The 18971-nt window shown below is 45.6% G+C and overlaps 1 protein-coding gene across 2 annotated transcripts in view; it reads right to left on the reverse strand.

Annotated features, from left to right (window-relative positions):
* Positions 1-524: 524 nt before the first annotated feature.
* The window catches only part of ADAMTS7 (ADAM metallopeptidase with thrombospondin type 1 motif 7), a 96451-nt gene continuing 78004 nt past the window's right edge, over positions 525-18971 (reverse strand). The window contains exon 23 of one of the 2 annotated variants that reach the window (XM_056571576.1): positions 525-1890. In XM_056571576.1, the coding sequence (XP_056427551.1) occupies positions 1840-1890 (51 nt within the window). In that variant the 3' untranslated portion in view covers positions 525-1839. The remainder of the gene's footprint in view (positions 1891-18971) is intronic. The other variant, XM_056571575.1, reaches the window with a different exon arrangement.

An 18971-nucleotide genomic window follows, 5' to 3' on the forward strand; every position in this document is an offset into this window, starting at 1 on the left:
GCTGCTGGAGGCATTGTGTGTGTGAGGCTGCTGGAGGCAGTGTGTGTGTGTGTGTGTGTGTGAGGCTGCTGGAGGCAGTATGTGTGTGTGAGGCTGGAGGTATTTGTGGGAAAAAAGGAGAGAATGATGCTAATAAAGTGCTGAACCTAATATGTCATATTTTTTTTTTGCAGGTTCAGCGGTAAAGAGTTGTTACTAGAAGAAATTAACACGACAGTCTCAGCCAGATGGAGAAGAAAAAGGAAAGTGATTTACATAGCTAACAGATCTATAGGTATTGTGGATTGCTTCTTTATAGACTTTATTTGTCGCACGTCAAAAATTATTCGGTAGGGGTTCCCCAAAAAAACTTTTTGCGAGGGGTGCCCCAAGCCGAAAAAGATTGGGAACCAATGCCCTAAATAATGACCAATCTCCACATACAAGGCAAAATAGTCCAGAAAGCAGAATAGTGATACAATAGGTGATTGATCAGTCAATAGGTCCAAAAACTATTTCAGAATAAATAAGGTAACCAGCTGTGTATGTATTTATGATAGAGAGTAATGCATTGACAATTCAAAAAGTTTAAAGTATTTAATTGGCATACAAAAATGTTTATTGAAAATGGGGCAGGTCAAATATCGGGTAATGGCACCTGGAAGATCCACAAAGAGCAAGAGAATCCCTTCACCAGGTTAGTCTTCTTTATAAAGGATGATGATAGTGGTCACTTCATAATTATAGCACCAAGTTCCGATGGGGTTTATACAACAATTCACCTCTTAGTGCACTTCAACCTCCATCCACAACAGTGTAAGATACATGGTTGTTTCCATTGCTTTGCTACATATCTGAGTCCCTTACACAAATACACTACAGTCTTTATGCCATATACTCTGCCAAATGACCACAAGTCTTCAGTGCTACACAGACTTGTACAGCACTATTTTCTATGGATTATTCCTTGAGGTATGGTTCACTAGCGCTATGACCACAAGTTCTAGTACAGCCCAGGCTTTTGTGACTAGGAGGCCAGTTCTTGGTTCAGACAGACAGCACCATGGGATGGTTAGAAGTGATGTGTATGGTTGTATATAGCGGTATATGCACTTGCTGACCTATAAATACTTGTAAATGGCAGGTGGAAGACTTCTTATGTTGGATTTGTCACTTTTAAGATCTTCACATTCACAAGTCCTTATTACTCATTTCACTCTTCATTCTGGACGTTTTCAGCAGTGGCACACTCATGTAGCAGAACCCACAACATGAATAGTGCAAAATGCCACAGAAGTAAATAGTACAGGTCAGAAAAGTGGACATTGACTTCTTCTTATCTTAAGGATGCAACATTATTATAGGTTACACCATAGTTGTTTGTAACTAATCCAAAGAAGAAACCTACAGCACCAAGAAGCAGAATTTTATAAGGAGCATCAGATTCCTCCACTGGCCAGCCAGTGAATCATCAATAGTTTTATTTGAGGTCCCTTGAAGACAAAAAGCACCAAAAATCCAAAGACTGCATTTTTGAATAGGATTCCTGCGTACAGGGCAATGGATGTGAAATGTTAAACCATTCGCAGATGCAGTGTTGCTCACCTCTATCCCTTTTAGGATGCAAAAAGGATGCAAAAAAAAAAATCTGCAGGGACGGATCTGTGGACTTTCTTCAGCAGACTTTGAGATAACCAATTACTGTACAGTCATTTGGTTCCTGAGATTAGAGACATGGCTATCATCCTCACCTCCTGGACACCCGCTGGTTACTCTGTTCACGAGAGCTTTGAATATGAGACTGGCAAGTCTGGCAGCATTGAGCTTGGACTGTAGGCAAGGAACAACGGCCAAGGATTCTCAATGTCCGGCAGAAGCTGAATGTGAGACGGTCACGGGTGCACTGAAGACCTGCAAGACAGTAAATGTATTTATTGAAGGAGGGATAGGGCCGCATGCGATATCAATGATATGACCTATATACATTGCAGAAAACAGTGGTGCAATGAAAAAGGTGGAGCAGGTATCCGATAATACCCATTGTATCTACTGCAACCATTTTGTGATTGGAACTAGCAATAATGCTGTGATTTTGCTTCCATCAATTATAAAACCCCAGAGGCTCAAAATCAATTAATTCTTGTTGTATTCCTTGGCTATGGTACCCTAAAGAGCAGCATTTAACTGATCATGGAGGGAACATCTTGCTTTACAGGATCATTAACTCCACAGGTAAGTATTACCTGGGGCCAATTGCAAAACCTGAATTGACCCCTGTCCCACATGACCACCATCAGCATTGAGTGCAGAACAAGACGAGCCTTCTTATATTTTGGTCTCCACAATGCAACCTGTCTTTCCAAATGCAAGAGAACAAAGAAAGGCATTATATCACAAAGGGATGGAGCTACAGCAAATGAATCACGCACACAGTGATGTCACAATAAAATAATGCCTACAGTGACATCAGGTATTTCACTGTGCACATATACCGTATATACTCGAGTATAAGCCGAGTTTTTCAGCACAATTTTTCGTGCTGAAAATGCCCCCCTCCGCTTATACTCGAGTGAACTCTCCGCCTGTCAATTCCTTCTTCAGTGGTCTTCGGGTGTCCGGGCATGCTGGGAGTTGTAGTTTTGAAACATCTGGAGGTCCACAGGTTGAAGACCACTGTGGCCTTCGTCATCATCATAACCCCCGTCATCATCACCCTGTCATTTTTACCCCCCGTTATCATCATCCCGTCATCATCACCCTGTCATCATCCCCCCCTGTCATCATCCAGACCCCCCCTTTAAGTTTTCTACTCACCTCCCCTCGGTGGGAAGGAAGGGTGAGCTGGTCCGGGCCATCTATGCTGCAAGGACCGTCTGGTGGGAGGGTTAGTCGTTCCGGGCTGTCCATCTTCACCGAGAGGCCCTCTTCTCCGGGCCGGCCCCGGACTAGTGACGTTGCCTTGATGACGACGCACAGGGACGTCCGTGCGCAGTAGACGTACCTACGCATGAACGTCCCTGTGCGTCGTCGTCAAGGCAACGTCACTAGTCCGGGGTCGGCCCAGAGCGGAGAAGAGGGCCTCCCGGTGAAGATAGACAGCCCGAAAAGACTAACCCTCCCCACCGGACGGTCCCTGCAGCATAGATGGCCCGGACCAGCTCCCCCTTCCTTCCCACCGAGGGGAGGTGAGTAGAAAACTTAAAGGGGGGGGGGTCTGGATGATGACAGGGGGGGATGATGACAGGGTGATGATGACGGGGTGATGATGATGGGGGGTAAAAATGACAGGGTGATGATGACGGGGGTGATGATGATGGGGGTGTTAATGACGGGGGTCTGGATGATGACAGGGGGGATGATGACATGGGGGGATGATGTATTTCCCACCCTAGGCTTATAGTCGAGTCAATAACTTTTCCTGGGTTTTTGGGGTGAAATTAGGGACCTCGGCTTATATTCGGGTTGGCTTATACTCGAGTATATACGGTAGTTGTCTGCTCCATAGCAGAGAATCACATTAGGGATCGCTACATTTAAGAAATATATAGAAACATTTATAAACAAAAGCGGCATAACATACATGTGCATATTTGATGTAGCAATGCTTTTTTTCCATGCCACTATTGCCCAATGTAAGTGAAAGTACTGCCAAACCCAAGTGCAAACCTAGCCTGAGGGCTTTTCCCCTATGTTGTTTTATTACACACCAAAAGTAAAGACATTTAGTGTAATGATGGAAGTGTCACGTTAGGTGATGCATTTGACATCTGTTACGCGGTATATTCCAGCCCGATGCTCTCTCACCCAGTTTCCCACTGACAAACTTGTCTCTTTCTCTGAATGTAACTTCTACAAACATACACATCTACTGTGGTGATCATGCCTTCCAGCTATGACTGTTAAGACTAGTGGATTTGTTGTAAAATTTCCTGAAGTTACACATGTGGAATTTAAACAAGCATGAAGGTGTTTATGTTTTCACGGTCTAGTGGTGATGTAACATGGTTAGTCTTTTTTAGGAATGTCAAAAAGTGATAGGGACTAACTAGAGAGACATGTGAGTAATGAGCGATAAAGATGGGCCAAGACTTAAATCTTCAAGCAGCATTCGGCAATTTTTTAACAGGATGATGGGTATTAAGAAGGTATATAAACAGTGCAACAAAAACTATGATTATCGGGGTGTGGCTTGACATGCTGGAGGGAAGCCATGTTTAAAAGGGTACGCCGGAGAAGAAAAATAGGTTTTACATCAACTGGTGCCAGGAATTTATACAGATTTGTAAATTACTTTTATTTCAAAATCATAAGCCTTCCAGTATTTATCAGTTGTTGTATGCTCCAGAGGAAGTTTTGTAGTTCTTTCCAGTCTGACCACATTATTTTGGTCCTGCTATGGACAGTTCTTGATACAGACAGAGAGCAATGTAGTCAGAATGGAACAAATTACCCAATTTTCTCTAGAGCAGCTATCCATTTCATACAGCAGCTATTAAGTACTGGAAGGATAAAAGAGGTATTCTGGGATTTTTGGTTCTTTGAATGAAAGACGGGCATAAAAGTTAGCTTAGTTATGTCCCTGATGTGTACTTTACAGCGGTTTTCTCTCCATAGTTACCACAAACTTAACCCCCTCCAAGAGTGAAGCTCTGAATGTCACTCTGATCCCACATCAGAGGTTTGCCATCTTAAAGACACATATTCCCTCACCTGGCAGGCTAAATACTCAAATACTTAGGTGTACAAGTAACCTCACACCTAGCTGACACTTTCCAAGTTAACTTTTGTCCTCTTTTGCCATTCCAGGTGGGAGTGCGGAGATTTCTCGCGGTGGGGGAGGATTAACATTCTAGGGATGGACATTCTGACCAGGCTGCTGTATCTCTTTTCTGAGATTCCAGTTTGCCTGCCTTCCTCTTTCTTCACAGTCTCTTTTTGCTCTTTTCTGGCTTTGTTTGTATGTGAAAACCCCCTAGACTCGCTCAGCACATTCCCATTGGGAGGAAGACTGATTGTGGGCCTGCACTCCCGGACTTTCTTTCACACTACTTGGCTACGGTTTTGACACATCTGCAGGATTCTTTCCAGAAAAGCAGTAAGTAGGCCTTGAGAGCTGTGCTGCCCAAGTTCACCCCTGATCCCTCCTCTGGCTCCCAAAGCAGATACTCACCAAGTCTTACATAACTTCTTTTCTGTCGGTGCCTTCCTTTATTGAACATTCCCACCTCACATACCTGTCCCATTTGCCTCTACTCTCAGCGGATTGTTTTCTGATGCCTGTTTTAGGCAATTTAGATCCCCGCCCCCCCCCCCCCCTGCTTTCTCTTTTCCTGGGTCTCTCGAGTGACTTGCTGCAGACAAGTTGAAACCCTTTTAGTCCGAGATGTCGTTCCTCCCTCCTCCTATTTGTTCCAGTATCTCCAGCTGAAACGTTTCTATGACTCCTCCAGGACCGACTTGCTACTCAACGGCACTTTGTTGCCATTTGAAGACCTCTGGTGTCTCCACATCGCCAGTATTTAGACCTATTAGTGCCCTTTATATGCTACTTCTGGACTCCTTTCATGACTGCCCGCTTTCTTTTCTTGTAAGCTAGGAGAAGGAATGGGTTGCTCTTCCTTGACTGAGGACTGGAGTAAGTTTTTGGCTTTGCCTCTGCTTTACCTCCAGGTTATTTTTCTTGATATGCCATCACCACTGTGTCCAGATTGAGGGGTGTGCTTTCGAATCCCTTTTCTGTAGGAATTGCAGCTGCCATGTATCGTGTGTTACCTTTTGTTCTCCTGTATAAAACTAAATAAACCTTTTAATTTCAAAACAAAAAATGATAACCATTGGAAAATGATGTACATTGCTTATGGATATTGACGAGTTCTTCCAGTGATCTGCCTAAAAACCTTTATAGAATATGCCCATTAGTGTGTAAAATAAGTTTATAATCTATAATAAAAAATAAAAAAATTGTTCTATACTGTTTATTAGCTTCATCTTCTTGCAGTGCAGAGAAGGAAGAGACTTGATTTACTACAGCTCCTTATTTTTTCTCTTCCGATGGAAAGACTTAACTAGAGTTGCAGGAAAAATAACAAGCAGGTATATTTACCTAGCCCACTCCCTGCACCACCAGTTTCCCGAGTGCCTGATACCTACCACAGTCTAGTTCTGGTGATGTTTCATGCGGACAGGCTATGCCAGCTCAGTGGCTAATCTTTATTAATTCTGCCTAGGGACTGATGAGAAGAAGAGGCATCTGATGGGGATCAGATGCTTGAGACACTGGCAGCGGTGTTGGATCAGGGCAGGTAAGTATACAGATTTGTTATTTTCCCTGCAGCCTGGTTAACATATTTAAAAACCCTCCGAGCCCAGACAATCCCTTTAAAGGGTGTTTTACACAGGCCAATTATCGGCGCAATGATTGTTCGCAGAATTGTTTCTACTCAATACTTGATCCATGTAAAAAAGCCACCATTCAGTTGACGAACATGAAAATGCATGTTCATCGGCTGATGAGACCATGTATTCAGGCCTAAAAACCATTGTCTGTCAGCTACACACTGACTGTGCAACCAGGGTATGTGACGTTTACAGTTATGAAATTGAAGGGCTGAACATAAAGCAATAGTTCATGAGGCCCTGCCTGAACACCAATTGAGCCGTGTAAAAGGCTCCTTAAATGAGAGCTGGTCTGTTAGGTTGGCCTGTCTAAAAGACCCTAACTCAAATAGGAAATTACAAGGTATACTAAAAGCTTTTCACCAAACACCAAAAGTAAACAGGCCCTCAACCAGACTATGTGAGAGGATAAAAAAGTGGAGAAACTGCTATGTGTCCTTGCAGGTTTATCGAAACAGTGGCCATGACCGAGCTGGAGCTTCTGACATTGTAGTCAATGATAACAAGTTGTTGGAAGGAGAAGTCTTGCGCACAAGTGGCTCCAAGAGAAATGCTTCATAAAGGTACTGCCCATGGTACCTCAATTCCCATCCTCAAATCTCAAATTAAACCCCAAATAATGATTATATACTTTTTAGTTTACTGCTAAAAGTTCTAACTTCTGTCCTGTCAAGAATAATTTCTGGGGGTCTACAGAATAACAGAAGGCCATTGCTTTAATGGCTCATAGTTTGGAAAGTTCTATTTTCTGTGGAGCTTCTATTAATTCATCTGAATTGGGTTTGTATAAATCCATCAACATACTGCTAAAAAAATTTTTTTAGAAACTTCTGCAACAATTATGCCATGTGTGAACAGGTTATGTGGCAAAGGGGTGCAAGACTCAACAGAGCTGTGCCATTAGAGTGTTTAACAAGTCTATTAATTGTACAATACAGACCATGTAGAGCTCTGCTATAATATAATTAACCATTACCTGGGACTTTGATCTATAATTATGACTATATGTTTTGTTTCTTTTTTGTTATTCTCTCAACAAATGAGACATTTTAACCTTGCCATCTGTAAATGCATTCAAGTCTTAGTTAGGAGCTCAAAGTGAAGACATCCACACATCCCCTGATACCTGGCAGCCTTTACAGAACTCTATTACGACAGAAATGTGCCGTGCCTCGAATGTGTGAAAAGGACCGGATATATTTCCTGTGCTGGGAATCTGAAGTTTACATGGGGAGAGTCTTCAAAGATTTCTAATCCTTCCCATTGTTTTTCTTCATTATTAATGGAAATAATAACTGGGACAATTTTCATTCTAAACAAACACTGAAAACTAGAGTAATTGAAGAACCTTCCCTGTTGTAAGTAATGACGGTCTAAAGGTTCCTACGCATTCCTTTAGTTTTTAAATGTTTATTTTTTTTTTTATGACAAGAATTTAATTATTTTTCATTATATTTGTTAATATGTTTTTCCTAATTTTAGTATTTATACCTGTGCTTTTTTCAGATTTTTAAGTCCTATGGAGTGGCTAATGGAAAAAATACTATAAAAGACAGTGCATGCTGTGTTAAAAAAAATAAATACAAAACCACTGCCCTGCAAAATTCCACAAACCACAACACTTTGGGAGTGTTTCATATGCTGCTCTTAAAAGATGTTCTAAAGTAAGACGCTCCAAATTTGTAAAGGAGGCACTTTATTTATTTATTTTTTTTACAAAAAAGCTTTTTCCGCAAAGCACAGTTGGTAGCAAATATGATAAAATTGGTAATGTATCACATACATATATGTAAGGGAGTACTAATGCTTTTTTGGGTAAAATGACCTACATCCCTGTACTGTTGCAAAGTGACATAAGTGACACAGATGGTAAAAAGTCATAGTTTTTGTATAAAATTCAACTTTTTTCCAATATTTTTCTGCAGACTTTAAAGTAACATATGGTCTAAAAATGCTATGCAAAATACAGTGTATGATCACAGCATCAATGTAATTATTAACATTAAGTAAAGTAAAGCAGTAAGTAAAGCTATTTTAAGCTGCCAAAGTTCCACCAAAGCTTCGCACCAGGTTTAAAATGGTATAATTGTAGGCAAAAGAGTTAAAGCTTTACAAACTACTTTAAATCTGCACAGTTTGAATAAGGCCTCAGAAAGAAGGCTCCCACTTTGAAAGGCTCTGCATGCCAATAAATGACATGGTTGCTCATTGATTTAAATGGATACCATGTGATGCTACATATCATGGCTGGGGAAATAATCAGTTCTCAGCGATAACATTCGCTTACTGGGGAGTGTCAAGAACTAGTCACAGTGATCATTCAATCCCTTGGGTGGTTTGATTTAGAGAGGTTGTATAATTGGAAGACCCACTTTAAGGGGACACTCTGGTAGGAATTGGGCTCCAATATTAATTTCAATGAAGGTTTATTGCCTACAAACCTATTTATTTGTGTTAATCTATGTTCACATCAACGTTGAGCTCCGCTAGTCAAGTCCGGTAAAACTACGGGAGTTGAGTAAAAAAAAATATCAGCATTTCCTAATTTTTTCTGTGCTCAGCTCTTGTGAAAGAACACACCCCAGGCGGAAACCTGATGGTGTCTGTTGTTTGGGAAAGGAACGTATTCTCCAGCGGATCTCAGTTCTGATGTGGACCCAGCCTTATTGGACTTTAAAGTAACTTTGTATGACACTGTGTAAAAATATGTTATCATATTCAGGCTGCTTGTCTGCAGTAATTAGAATGTATTTGTCACGTATGGGCAAGGAAGGAGTGCACACTATTCTTGCCCTCTCCCTTGTCCCTGCCAACTTACGTACCTGCCCTAGACAACAGGTCTGTAACCAAGGTGACAGTCCCTCCCTAGACAAGTGAGGGATGGTCAAAACAATAAACTACAAAACTGACAAAACGTCAGGAAAGGCTGGAGGCTGTGTTTGTTTGTTTTTGTTAATTCCAGGGACAAAAAGAATGGACCTTGAATGTTTTGGACACTCTTCCAACAGTTTGCTGAAATGTCTTTCCCTCGAGAACAAAGGTTATTTTAAATAAATTGACTTTTGACTATTTATAAATGTTGTAGTGATTCCAGAAATGGGAAAATAAATATTTGCAAACAAGCTGATTCTTATTTAAGGCATCATTTATTCATTAATGCTGACAGATAAGGGAGTATTATTACAGCTCCTTGCCCTGTTTGATGCCCTTTCTTCCAAGCCTCCATGCCTCCTTTTCAAAACACAGACAGCACACATTTGCCCCTTAGCTTAGCTTTTTTTTTTTTTGCCTGAAACAGTGGAGCAGTTTTACTATTCCAAATGCAGCAGAATTCTGTAGTTATTTGTACCACCAAAAACTGGCTTACATAACTTTAAAGGGGTATACAAGTGTTATGTTAAAAAAAATAATAATAATATTCTTCTGAGGAGGAATGCCATTACTTCTGGCCCCCTGATCTTCTGTAATCTTCCTGCTTTGGTGCAGGACCTTCCACTAAACCAGTCACTGCTTGAGACACCGCTGCAGCTAGTGATTAGCTGAGCCAGCAGGTCCTGCACCCATCACTTGTCTTGGAAGCAGAAAGAAGAAAGAAAATTGGGGAACTGCAAAAAACAAATGGTAGCTACAGGGGACCAGCAGGATATTAGAGCTAGGTAAGTAATACTTTTTTTTCTATTTTTTCCTTTGCCCCAGCAGCATATTATCTTTAACAAAATGCTGGAATATCCCTTTAAAGGTGCAATTTTCATGTCTTTATTATTTTCAGTACCGATGTTATGCAGTGTTCTGTCTGCTCCTAGTTTCACACTGGATGTGTATTTTGTGAACCCAGAATGCTGCTGTCTCGGGTAGCGTTTATATACTAGCACATCTCACATTTCTTTATTGCCTTCTACTTCTACAGCACATGAGGGGTCTCTTCTACTTTCTGCTGATGGACTGATGCAGAAAAGTGTTTAATTTTACCCCTTCCTTCCCCTGAAGAGTCTGCTGGTGGAGTTCTCTGTGGTGGCCCAGTGCAGGAGTTGTTGCCCTGTACCCTTGCTGCCCTGTCAGGCAGCCTCCTTCAGTGTCCCCAGGGCAGCTTGCACCTGTCCCACCCCCTCCCCCTCCATGTACATATATTCTACAGTGTATTATAAAAATGTGTTGTATCTTTAAGAGTTATGTCATGTGATTGTTACCCAGGAGGTACCAGTGACCAGGTCATCCCAAGAGTGACCTATGGGCTCCCTGCTAGTCTCCCCCATATAAGCCCTGGGTGGAGCTTCTTCCCTCCTCTTAGCTCCTGCTTCCTGCTGAGGTCCAGTGCAGTCGTGCCTAGTGTGTTTGTCCAGAGTGTTGGAGGCCTCAAATTCAAGTCCTGCAGCCACCATCAATTCAAGTAAGATAAAGTCACAGCTTTATGAGTCAAGTTAAGTCAGTCCCTGTCATCTGTCAAGTCAGCGTGGTCTGCATTCAATTGTCCAGTCCTACCACAAGTCCCAGCAAGCCCTTAAGGACTCTGCATCACTGGTCACCTCCTTGGGCCCTGGCTGAACTGTATAGACTGTCACGATGCCGGCTGGCAGGTAGTGGACCCTCTGTGCCAGAGAGGGATTGGCGTGGACCGTGCTAGTGGACCGGTTCTAAGCCACTACTGGTTTTCACCAGAGCCCGCCGCAAAGCGGGATGGTCTTGCTGCGGCGGTAGTGACCAGGTCGTATCCACTAGCAACGGCTCACCTCTCTGGCTGCTGAAGATAGGCGCGGTACAAGGGAGTAGGCAGAAGCAAGGTCGGACGTAGCAGAAGGTCGGGGCAGGCAGCAAGGATCGTAGTCAGGGGCAACGGCAGAAGGTCTGGAAACACAGGCAAGGAACACACAAGGAACGCTTTCACTGGCACTAAGGCAACAAGATCCGGCAAGGGAGTGCAAGGGAAGTGAGGTAATATAGGGAAGTGCACAGGTGAAAACCCTAATTGGAACCACTGCGCCAATCAGCGGCGCAGTGGCCCTTTAAATCGCAGAGACCCGGCGCGCGCGCGCCCTAGGGAGCGGGGCCGCGCGCGCCGGGACAGAACAGACGGGGAGCGAGTCAGGTAGGGGAGCCGGGGTGCGCATCGCGAGCGGGCGCTACCCGCGTCGCGAATCGCATCCCGGCTGGCAGCAGGATCGCAGCGCCCCGGGTCAGAGGACGTGACCGGAGCGCTGCAGCGGAGGGAGTGAAGCGAGCGCTCCGGGGAGGAGCGGGGACCCGGAGCGCTCGGCGTAACAGTACCCCCCCCCTTGGGTCTCCCCCTCTTCTTGGAGCCTGAGAACCTGAGGAGCAGACTTTTGTCAAGGATGTTGTCCTCAGGTTCCCAGGATCTCTCTTCAGGACCACAACCCTCCCAGTCTACTAAAAAAAAATTTTTCCCTCTGACCTTTTTGGCAGCCAAAATTTCCTTGACCGAGAAGACGTCCGAGGAGCCGGAAACAGGAGTGGGAGGAACAGATTTGGGAGAAAAACGGTTGAGGATGAGTGGTTTGAGAAGAGAGACGTGAAAGGCATTAGGGATACGAAGAGAAGGAGGAAGAAGAAGTTTATAAGAGACAGGATTAATTTGACACAAAATTTTGAAAGGACCAAGATAGCGTGGTCCCAACTTGTAGCTAGGGACACGGAAGCGGACATATTTAGCGGAGAGCCATACCTTGTCTCCAGGGGAAAAAACGGGGGGAGCTCTTCTTTTCTTATCCGCGAACCTCTTCATGCGTGAAGAAGCCTGTAAGAGAGAATTTTGGGTCTCTCTCCATATAATGGAAAGGTCACGAGAAATTTCATCCACAGCGGGCAGACCAGAGGGCAAGGGGGTAGGGAGGGGGGGAAGAGGGTGACGGCCGTACACCACGAAAAATGGGGATTTGGAGGAAGATTCAGAGACCCTGAAGTTATACGAAAATTCGGCCCATGGAAGGAGATCTGCCCAGTCATCCTGGCGGGAGGAAACAAAATGTCGCAAATAATCACCCAGGATCTGGTTAATTCTTTCTACTTGTCCATTGGACTGGGGATGATATGCAGAGGAAAAATTTAATTTAATCTTGAGTTGTTTACAGAGAGCCCTCCAGAATTTAGACACGAATTGGACCCCTCTATCCGAGACAATCTGCGTAGGCAACCCGTGAAGACGAAAAATGTGTACAAAAAATTGTTTAGCCAACTGAGGCGCAGAAGGAAGACCAGGAAGAGGGATGAAATGTGCCATTTTGGAGAATCGATCAACGACCACCCAAATAACGGTGTTGCCACGGGAAGGGGGTAAATCAGTAATAAAATCCATACCAATCAGAGACCAAGGCTGTTCGGGGACAGGCAGAGGATGAAGAAAACCAGCGGGCTTCTGGCGAGGAGTCTTATCCCGGGCACAGATAGTGCAGGCTCGCACAAAGTCCCCAACATCCGTCTCCAGAGTCGGCCACCAATAGAAGCGGGAGATGAGTTGCACAGATTTCTTGATGCCCGCATGACCTGCGAGATGGGAGGAGTGACCCCATTTGAGGATTCCGAGGCGTTGGCGTGGAGAAACAAAGGTCTTTCCTGGAGGAGTCTGCCTGATGGAGGCAGGAGAAGTGGAGATCAGGCAGTCAGGTGGAATGATGTGTTGCGGAGGGAGATCAACTTCTGAGGCATCCGAGGAACGAGAGAGAGCATCGGCCCTAATGTTCCTATCGGCAGGACGAAAGTGAATCTCAAAATTAAATCGGGCAAAGAACAGAGACCACCGGGCCTGGCGAGGATTCAGCCGTTGGGCCGACTGGAGGTAGGAGAGGTTCTTGTGGTCGGTGTAGATAATAACAGGAAATCTTGATCCCTCCAGCAGATGCCTCCATTCCTCAAGTGCTAATTTAATGGCTAGAAGCTCTCGATCCCCGATGGAGTAGTTCCTCTCCGCTGGAGAGAAGGTCCTAGAGAAAAAACCACAAGTGACAGCATGCCCGGAAGGATTTTTTTGTAGAAGAACAGCTCCAGCTCCTACTGAGGAGGCATCAACCTCCAATAGGAAGGGTTTGGAAGGGTCAGGTCTGGAGAGCACGGGAGCCGAAGAAAAGGCAGACTTGAGTCGTTTAAAGGAGTCTTCTGCTTGAGGAGGCCAGGACTTGGGATCAGCATTTTTCTTGGTTAAAGCCACGATAGGAGCCACAATGGTAGAAAAATGTGGAATAAATTGCCTGTAATAATTGGCGAACCCCAAAAAGCGTTGGATAGCACGGAGTCCGGAGGGGCGTGGCCAATTTAAGACGGCAGAGAGTTTGTCTGGATCCATCTGTAGTCCCTGGCCAGAGACCAAATATCCTAGAAAAGGAAGAGATTGGCATTCAAACAGACATTTCTCAATTTTGGCATAGAGTTGGTTGTCACGAAGTCTCTGAAGAACCATACGGACATGCTGGCGGTGTTCTTCTAGATTGGCAGAAAAAATTAGGATATCGTCCAGATATACCACAACACAGGAGTATAACAGATCACGAAAAATTTCATTGACAAAGTCTTGGAAGACGGCAGGGGCATTGCACAGTCCAAAGGGCATGACCAGATACTCAAAGTGTCCATCTCTGGTGTTAAATGCCGTTTTCCACTCGTCCCCCTCTCTGATGCGGATGAGGTTATAGGCGCCTCTTAAGTCCAATTTAGTGAAGATGTGGGCACCTTGGAGGCGATCAAAGAGTTCAGAGATGAGGGGTAAGGGGTAGCGGTTCTTAACCGTGATTTTATTAAGACCGCGGTAGTCAATGCAAGGACGTAGGGAGCCATCTTTTTTGGACACAAAGAAAAATCCGGCTCCGGCAGGAGAGGAGGATTTACGGATAAAGCCCTTTTTTAGATTCTCCTGGACGTATTCGGACATGGCAAGAGTCTCTGGGGCAGAGAGAGGATAAATTCTGCCCCGGGGTGGAGTAGTACCCGGGAGGAGGTCGATAGGGCAATCATAAGGCCTGTGAGGAGGTAGAGTCTCAGCTTGTTTTTTGCAGAAAACATCCGCGAAGTCCATATAGGCCTTAGGGAGACCGGTTACTGGAGGAACCACAGAGTTACGGCAAGGGTTACTGGGAACCGGTTTTAGACAGTTCTTGGAACAAGAGGACCCCCAACTCTTGATCTCCCCAGTGGACCAATCCAGGGTTGGGGAATGAAGTTGAAGCCAGGGAAGTCCAAGGAGAATCTCCGAGGTGCAATTGGGGAGGACCAAAAGTTCAATCCTCTCATGATGAGATCCGATGCTCATAAGAAGGGGCTCCGTGCGGAAACGTATGGTACAGTCCAATCTTTCATTATTTACACAATTGATGTAGAGGGGTCTGGCGAGACTGGTCACTGGGATGTTGAACCTGTTGACGAGAGAGGCCAAAATAAAATTTCCTGCAGATCCAGAGTCCAAGAAGGCCACTGTAGAGAAGGAGAAGGCAGAGGCAGACATCCGCACAGGCACAGTAAGACGTGGAGAAGCAGAGTAGACATCAAGGACTGTCTCACCTTTGTGCGGAGTCAGCGTACGTCTTTCCAGGCGGGGAGGACGGATAGGACAATCCCTCAGGAAGTGTTCGGTACTAGCACAGTACAGGCAGAGGTTCTCCATACGGCGTCGTGTCCTCTCTTGAGGTGTCAGGCGAGACCGGTCGACCTGCATAGCCTCCACGGCGGGAGGCACAGGAACAGATTGCAGGGGACCAGAGGAGAGAGGAGCCGAGGAGACGAAACGCCTCGTGCGAACAGAGTCCATATCTTGGCGGAGTTCCTGACGCCTTTCAGAAAAACGCATGTCAATGCGAGTGGCTAGGTGAATAAGTTCATGTAGATTAGCAGGAATTTCTCGTGCGGCCAGAACATCTTTAATGTTGCTGGATAGGCCTTTTTTGAAGGTCGCGCAGAGGGCCTCATTATTCCAGGACAATTCTGAAGCAAGTGTACGGAATTGTACGGCATACTCGCCAACGGAAGAATTACCCTGGACCAGGTTCAACAGGGCAGTCTCAGCAGAAGAGGCTCGGGCAGGTTCCTCAAAGACACTTCGGATTTCCGAGAAGAAGGAGTGTACAGAGGCAGTGACGGGGTCATTGCGGTCCCAGAGCGGTGTGGCCCATGACAGGGCTTTTCCGGACAGAAGACTGACTACGAAAGCCACCTTAGACCTTTCAGTGGGAAACAGGTCCGACATCATCTCCAGATGCAGGGAACATTGGGAAAGAAAGCCACGGCAAAACTTAGAGTCCCCATCAAATTTATCCGGCAAGGATAAGCGTATCCCAGGAGCGGCCACTCGCTGCGGAGGAGGTGCAGGAGCTGGCGGAGGAGATGACTGCTGAAGCTGTGGTAGCAACTGTTGTAGCATAACGGTCAGTTGAGACAGCTGTTGGCCTTGTTGCGCTATCTGTTGTGACTGCTGGGCGACCACCGTGGTGAGGTCAGCGACAACTGGCAGAGGAACTTCAGCGGGATCCATGGCCGGATCTACTGTCACGATGCCGGCTGGCAGGTAGTGGACCCTCTGTGCCAGAGAGGGATTGGCGTGGACCGTGCTAGTGGACCGGTTCTAAGCCACTACTGGTTTTCACCAGAGCCCGCCGCAAAGCGGGATGGTCTTGCTGCGGCGGTAGTGACCAGGTCGTATCCACTAGCAACGGCTCACCTCTCTGGCTGCTGAAGATAGGCGCGGTACAAGGGAGTAGGCAGAAGCAAGGTCGGACGTAGCAGAAGGTCGGGGCAGGCAGCAAGGATCGTAGTCAGGGGCAACGGCAGAAGGTCTGGAAACACAGGCAAGGAACACACAAGGAACGCTTTCACTGGCACTAAGGCAACAAGATCCGGCAAGGGAGTGCAAGGGAAGTGAGGTAATATAGGGAAGTGCACAGGTGAAAACCCTAATTGGAACCACTGCGCCAATCAGCGGCGCAGTGGCCCTTTAAATCGCAGAGACCCGGCGCGCGCGCGCCCTAGGGAGCGGGGCCGCGCGCGCCGGGACAGAACAGACGGGGAGCGAGTCAGGTAGGGGAGCCGGGGTGCGCATCGCGAGCGGGCGCTACCCGCGTCGCGAATCGCATCCCGGCTGGCAGCAGGATCGCAGCGCCCCGGGTCAGAGGACGTGACCGGAGCGCTGCAGCGGAGGGAGTGAAGCGAGCGCTCCGGGGAGGAGCGGGGACCCGGAGCGCTCGGCGTAACATAGACTTTACCAACTGTCTACCCTCAGTAAAGCTACCACTGTCAGTAACTTGGCGTTGGAGTCTTTATTGCCCCCGTGCCTAGCCCAGGATCCAGCAGTATACCTTCGGGTGGTTTTAGGCTAAACCAAGCCCTGGCATCACGAATACAAGGGGTTAATGCCATCTGCCCCTAGGGTAACAACATCTGCCCTCATCACACCCCGCTACCACATCTCTATACTCTAAAATCTCTTGTGCAGTACAGATCAGTGATCTTCCCTTCTGAAAACATCCATGCTTTCCTGCTCTCTAGAAATTCATGGGCTGTCTACAACCTCCCTGCTGGTATTTCTAAGACCAAAAGAAGAGAGATGGCAAGCAATCAGAGCTGACACAACCAAAATCAGTGTGCTGTCAGATCTGTAAGAGGCAGCAAGACAACCCATTATGTGTACTCATTGTACAGACTGTACAGTTTTAAAATCATAGGATATGTTTCAGGAAGCGAGTTGTTTGATTTTCCTTTTAGAATGCAAATGAACAATATAAGGTGTACAGGTGTCTAAATAGGTGTCCAAACCTTTTAAAGGGAACCTGTTATCAGTTGTATGTGCGGTGTCCCGGTACAGGACCTTATCCTGTCCCTGTCTAAAGTCCCCTCAGCTAGAGTCCCTTAATTTCCACAGGGCTCTCCTGGAGGGCTTGCCCCTTGATTGTCTCATATAAATATGTTACTGTCTATTATTTAATGTATATAGAGGTAATTTAAATGTAAAGGACCTTCCTAGGTCATGTGATATGTTATATTGGTTGTACAGATATTTAGGACCTTCCTGGGTCATGTGGTAATGTCATGTGATGTACCCAGAGTTCTCTGGGTTCAGGACTTACAGGCTTTGCAACCAATGGGATTAGTCCAGCCCCCTAGTATATAAGGGGCTGCAGTCTGTAAATTCTCTCTCTTCCTGCCGGACTAGCAAGCAAGCACAATCAGCATATCTTCATTCATCTCAACTAGGCAAAAGCCTAAAGGAACCGCAGCCACTAAAACCGTGAGTTATAAAGCTTAACCTACAAATCCTGTGTGACTACTACTATTCCACTCAAATCTTATAAATAGTAGCACAGTGGCCTGCTTAAAGCTAAAGACTATCAGTGCCAGCAAAGCCTGTCAGGAACCTGCATCCTGGTTACCTCAAGAGACACTGGATACTTGTAAAGACTGTTGCATAAAAGTTCAAGTAAAAGTTTCCAGTTATCTCATAAAATCTGCTGTGGACATTCCGTTTATTATCCCTGCCTTTTGTGGGCCGGTTGGCGGCAGGACCTCTAATGCTAAGAAAATCGCACCCTGGTGTCACAACAAGTAAGGGTTAATACCACCAGACCCTGTAATATCATTGCAACACCCCAGACACCACATATGCTACCCAAACTGCAGGAACCATAACACTGATGCAGACAGCACAATGCTAGGGCTCTATGAATATACTCTGTAATTCTCATAGTTTAAAAATGCCAGGTATCTAGTCATGCGGGTGGGTCCTGGCAGTTGCTCTCCGCCTTGCCAGTTGTGAGTGATGTGTCTCTCCCTATACACAGATAGGGAGAGACACGTCACTCAGGCCAGGCGGAAAGCAGCTGTCGGAATCCACCCCTGTGACTAGATACCTGGCTCCTGGTGCTTGAAATATATGCAAAGCAAAACATACAAAGCGCAACTATGTGCCGTTACTCTGGTGGAGCGGTGGTTGCCACTAGCAACAGAGAAAGAAAGTGCTCACCTTTTGGTGTTATGCTAAGAGCACCACCCGATCCACGGGTGTGATGTCGGGTAGAGAATCGGAGTGCAGCGTGGATCGTGCTCGTTGCTGAAGCTGTTTGGACGGTCAAGGAATCCACACGTAGGAAGTTGCATATGGCAACTCAAAGAAAGGCGATGACAAATAATAACCCAATAAGGTCGCAGATGTAAGGATAATAATAGTACTTTATTGTAAGCGCTTAGACTACCTGTTTCAAGGGGTGGGACCCCGTCTTTATCAGGTCATCTGATTGGTTACAGGTCATACACGTCAGTTATATACAAAAAAAGAACCTCGAAAAAAGCTTATATTGGTTAAAATAAATATCCCATATAAATAGCTTATAAAACATTTTAAATATAAAAGAGTGTAAAAACATCAATAGTGCATATTATATAACTATGAAATTACTAAAAATTAAGTCCTTAGACAAATAGCATATTGCATAGAGACCCCAGTGGTAATAGCTACACACGAAGCATGTGGTGCAACTAATGTCCCAGGGGAAACTAGGAAGGAATGTGCTGAAAAAGACATACATCTCAAGCAGCGGCAGCACAAGTGGATGGGAGACCACCACCCTGTGGAAAAAATCTGTATCCAATGCATGGTGAGTAGTTAACTTATT

Source organism: Hyla sarda, chromosome 4 (genome assembly GCF_029499605.1).
Source record: "Hyla sarda isolate aHylSar1 chromosome 4, aHylSar1.hap1, whole genome shotgun sequence".
In the NCBI taxonomy this organism is placed as follows: domain Eukaryota; kingdom Metazoa; phylum Chordata; class Amphibia; order Anura; family Hylidae; genus Hyla; species Hyla sarda.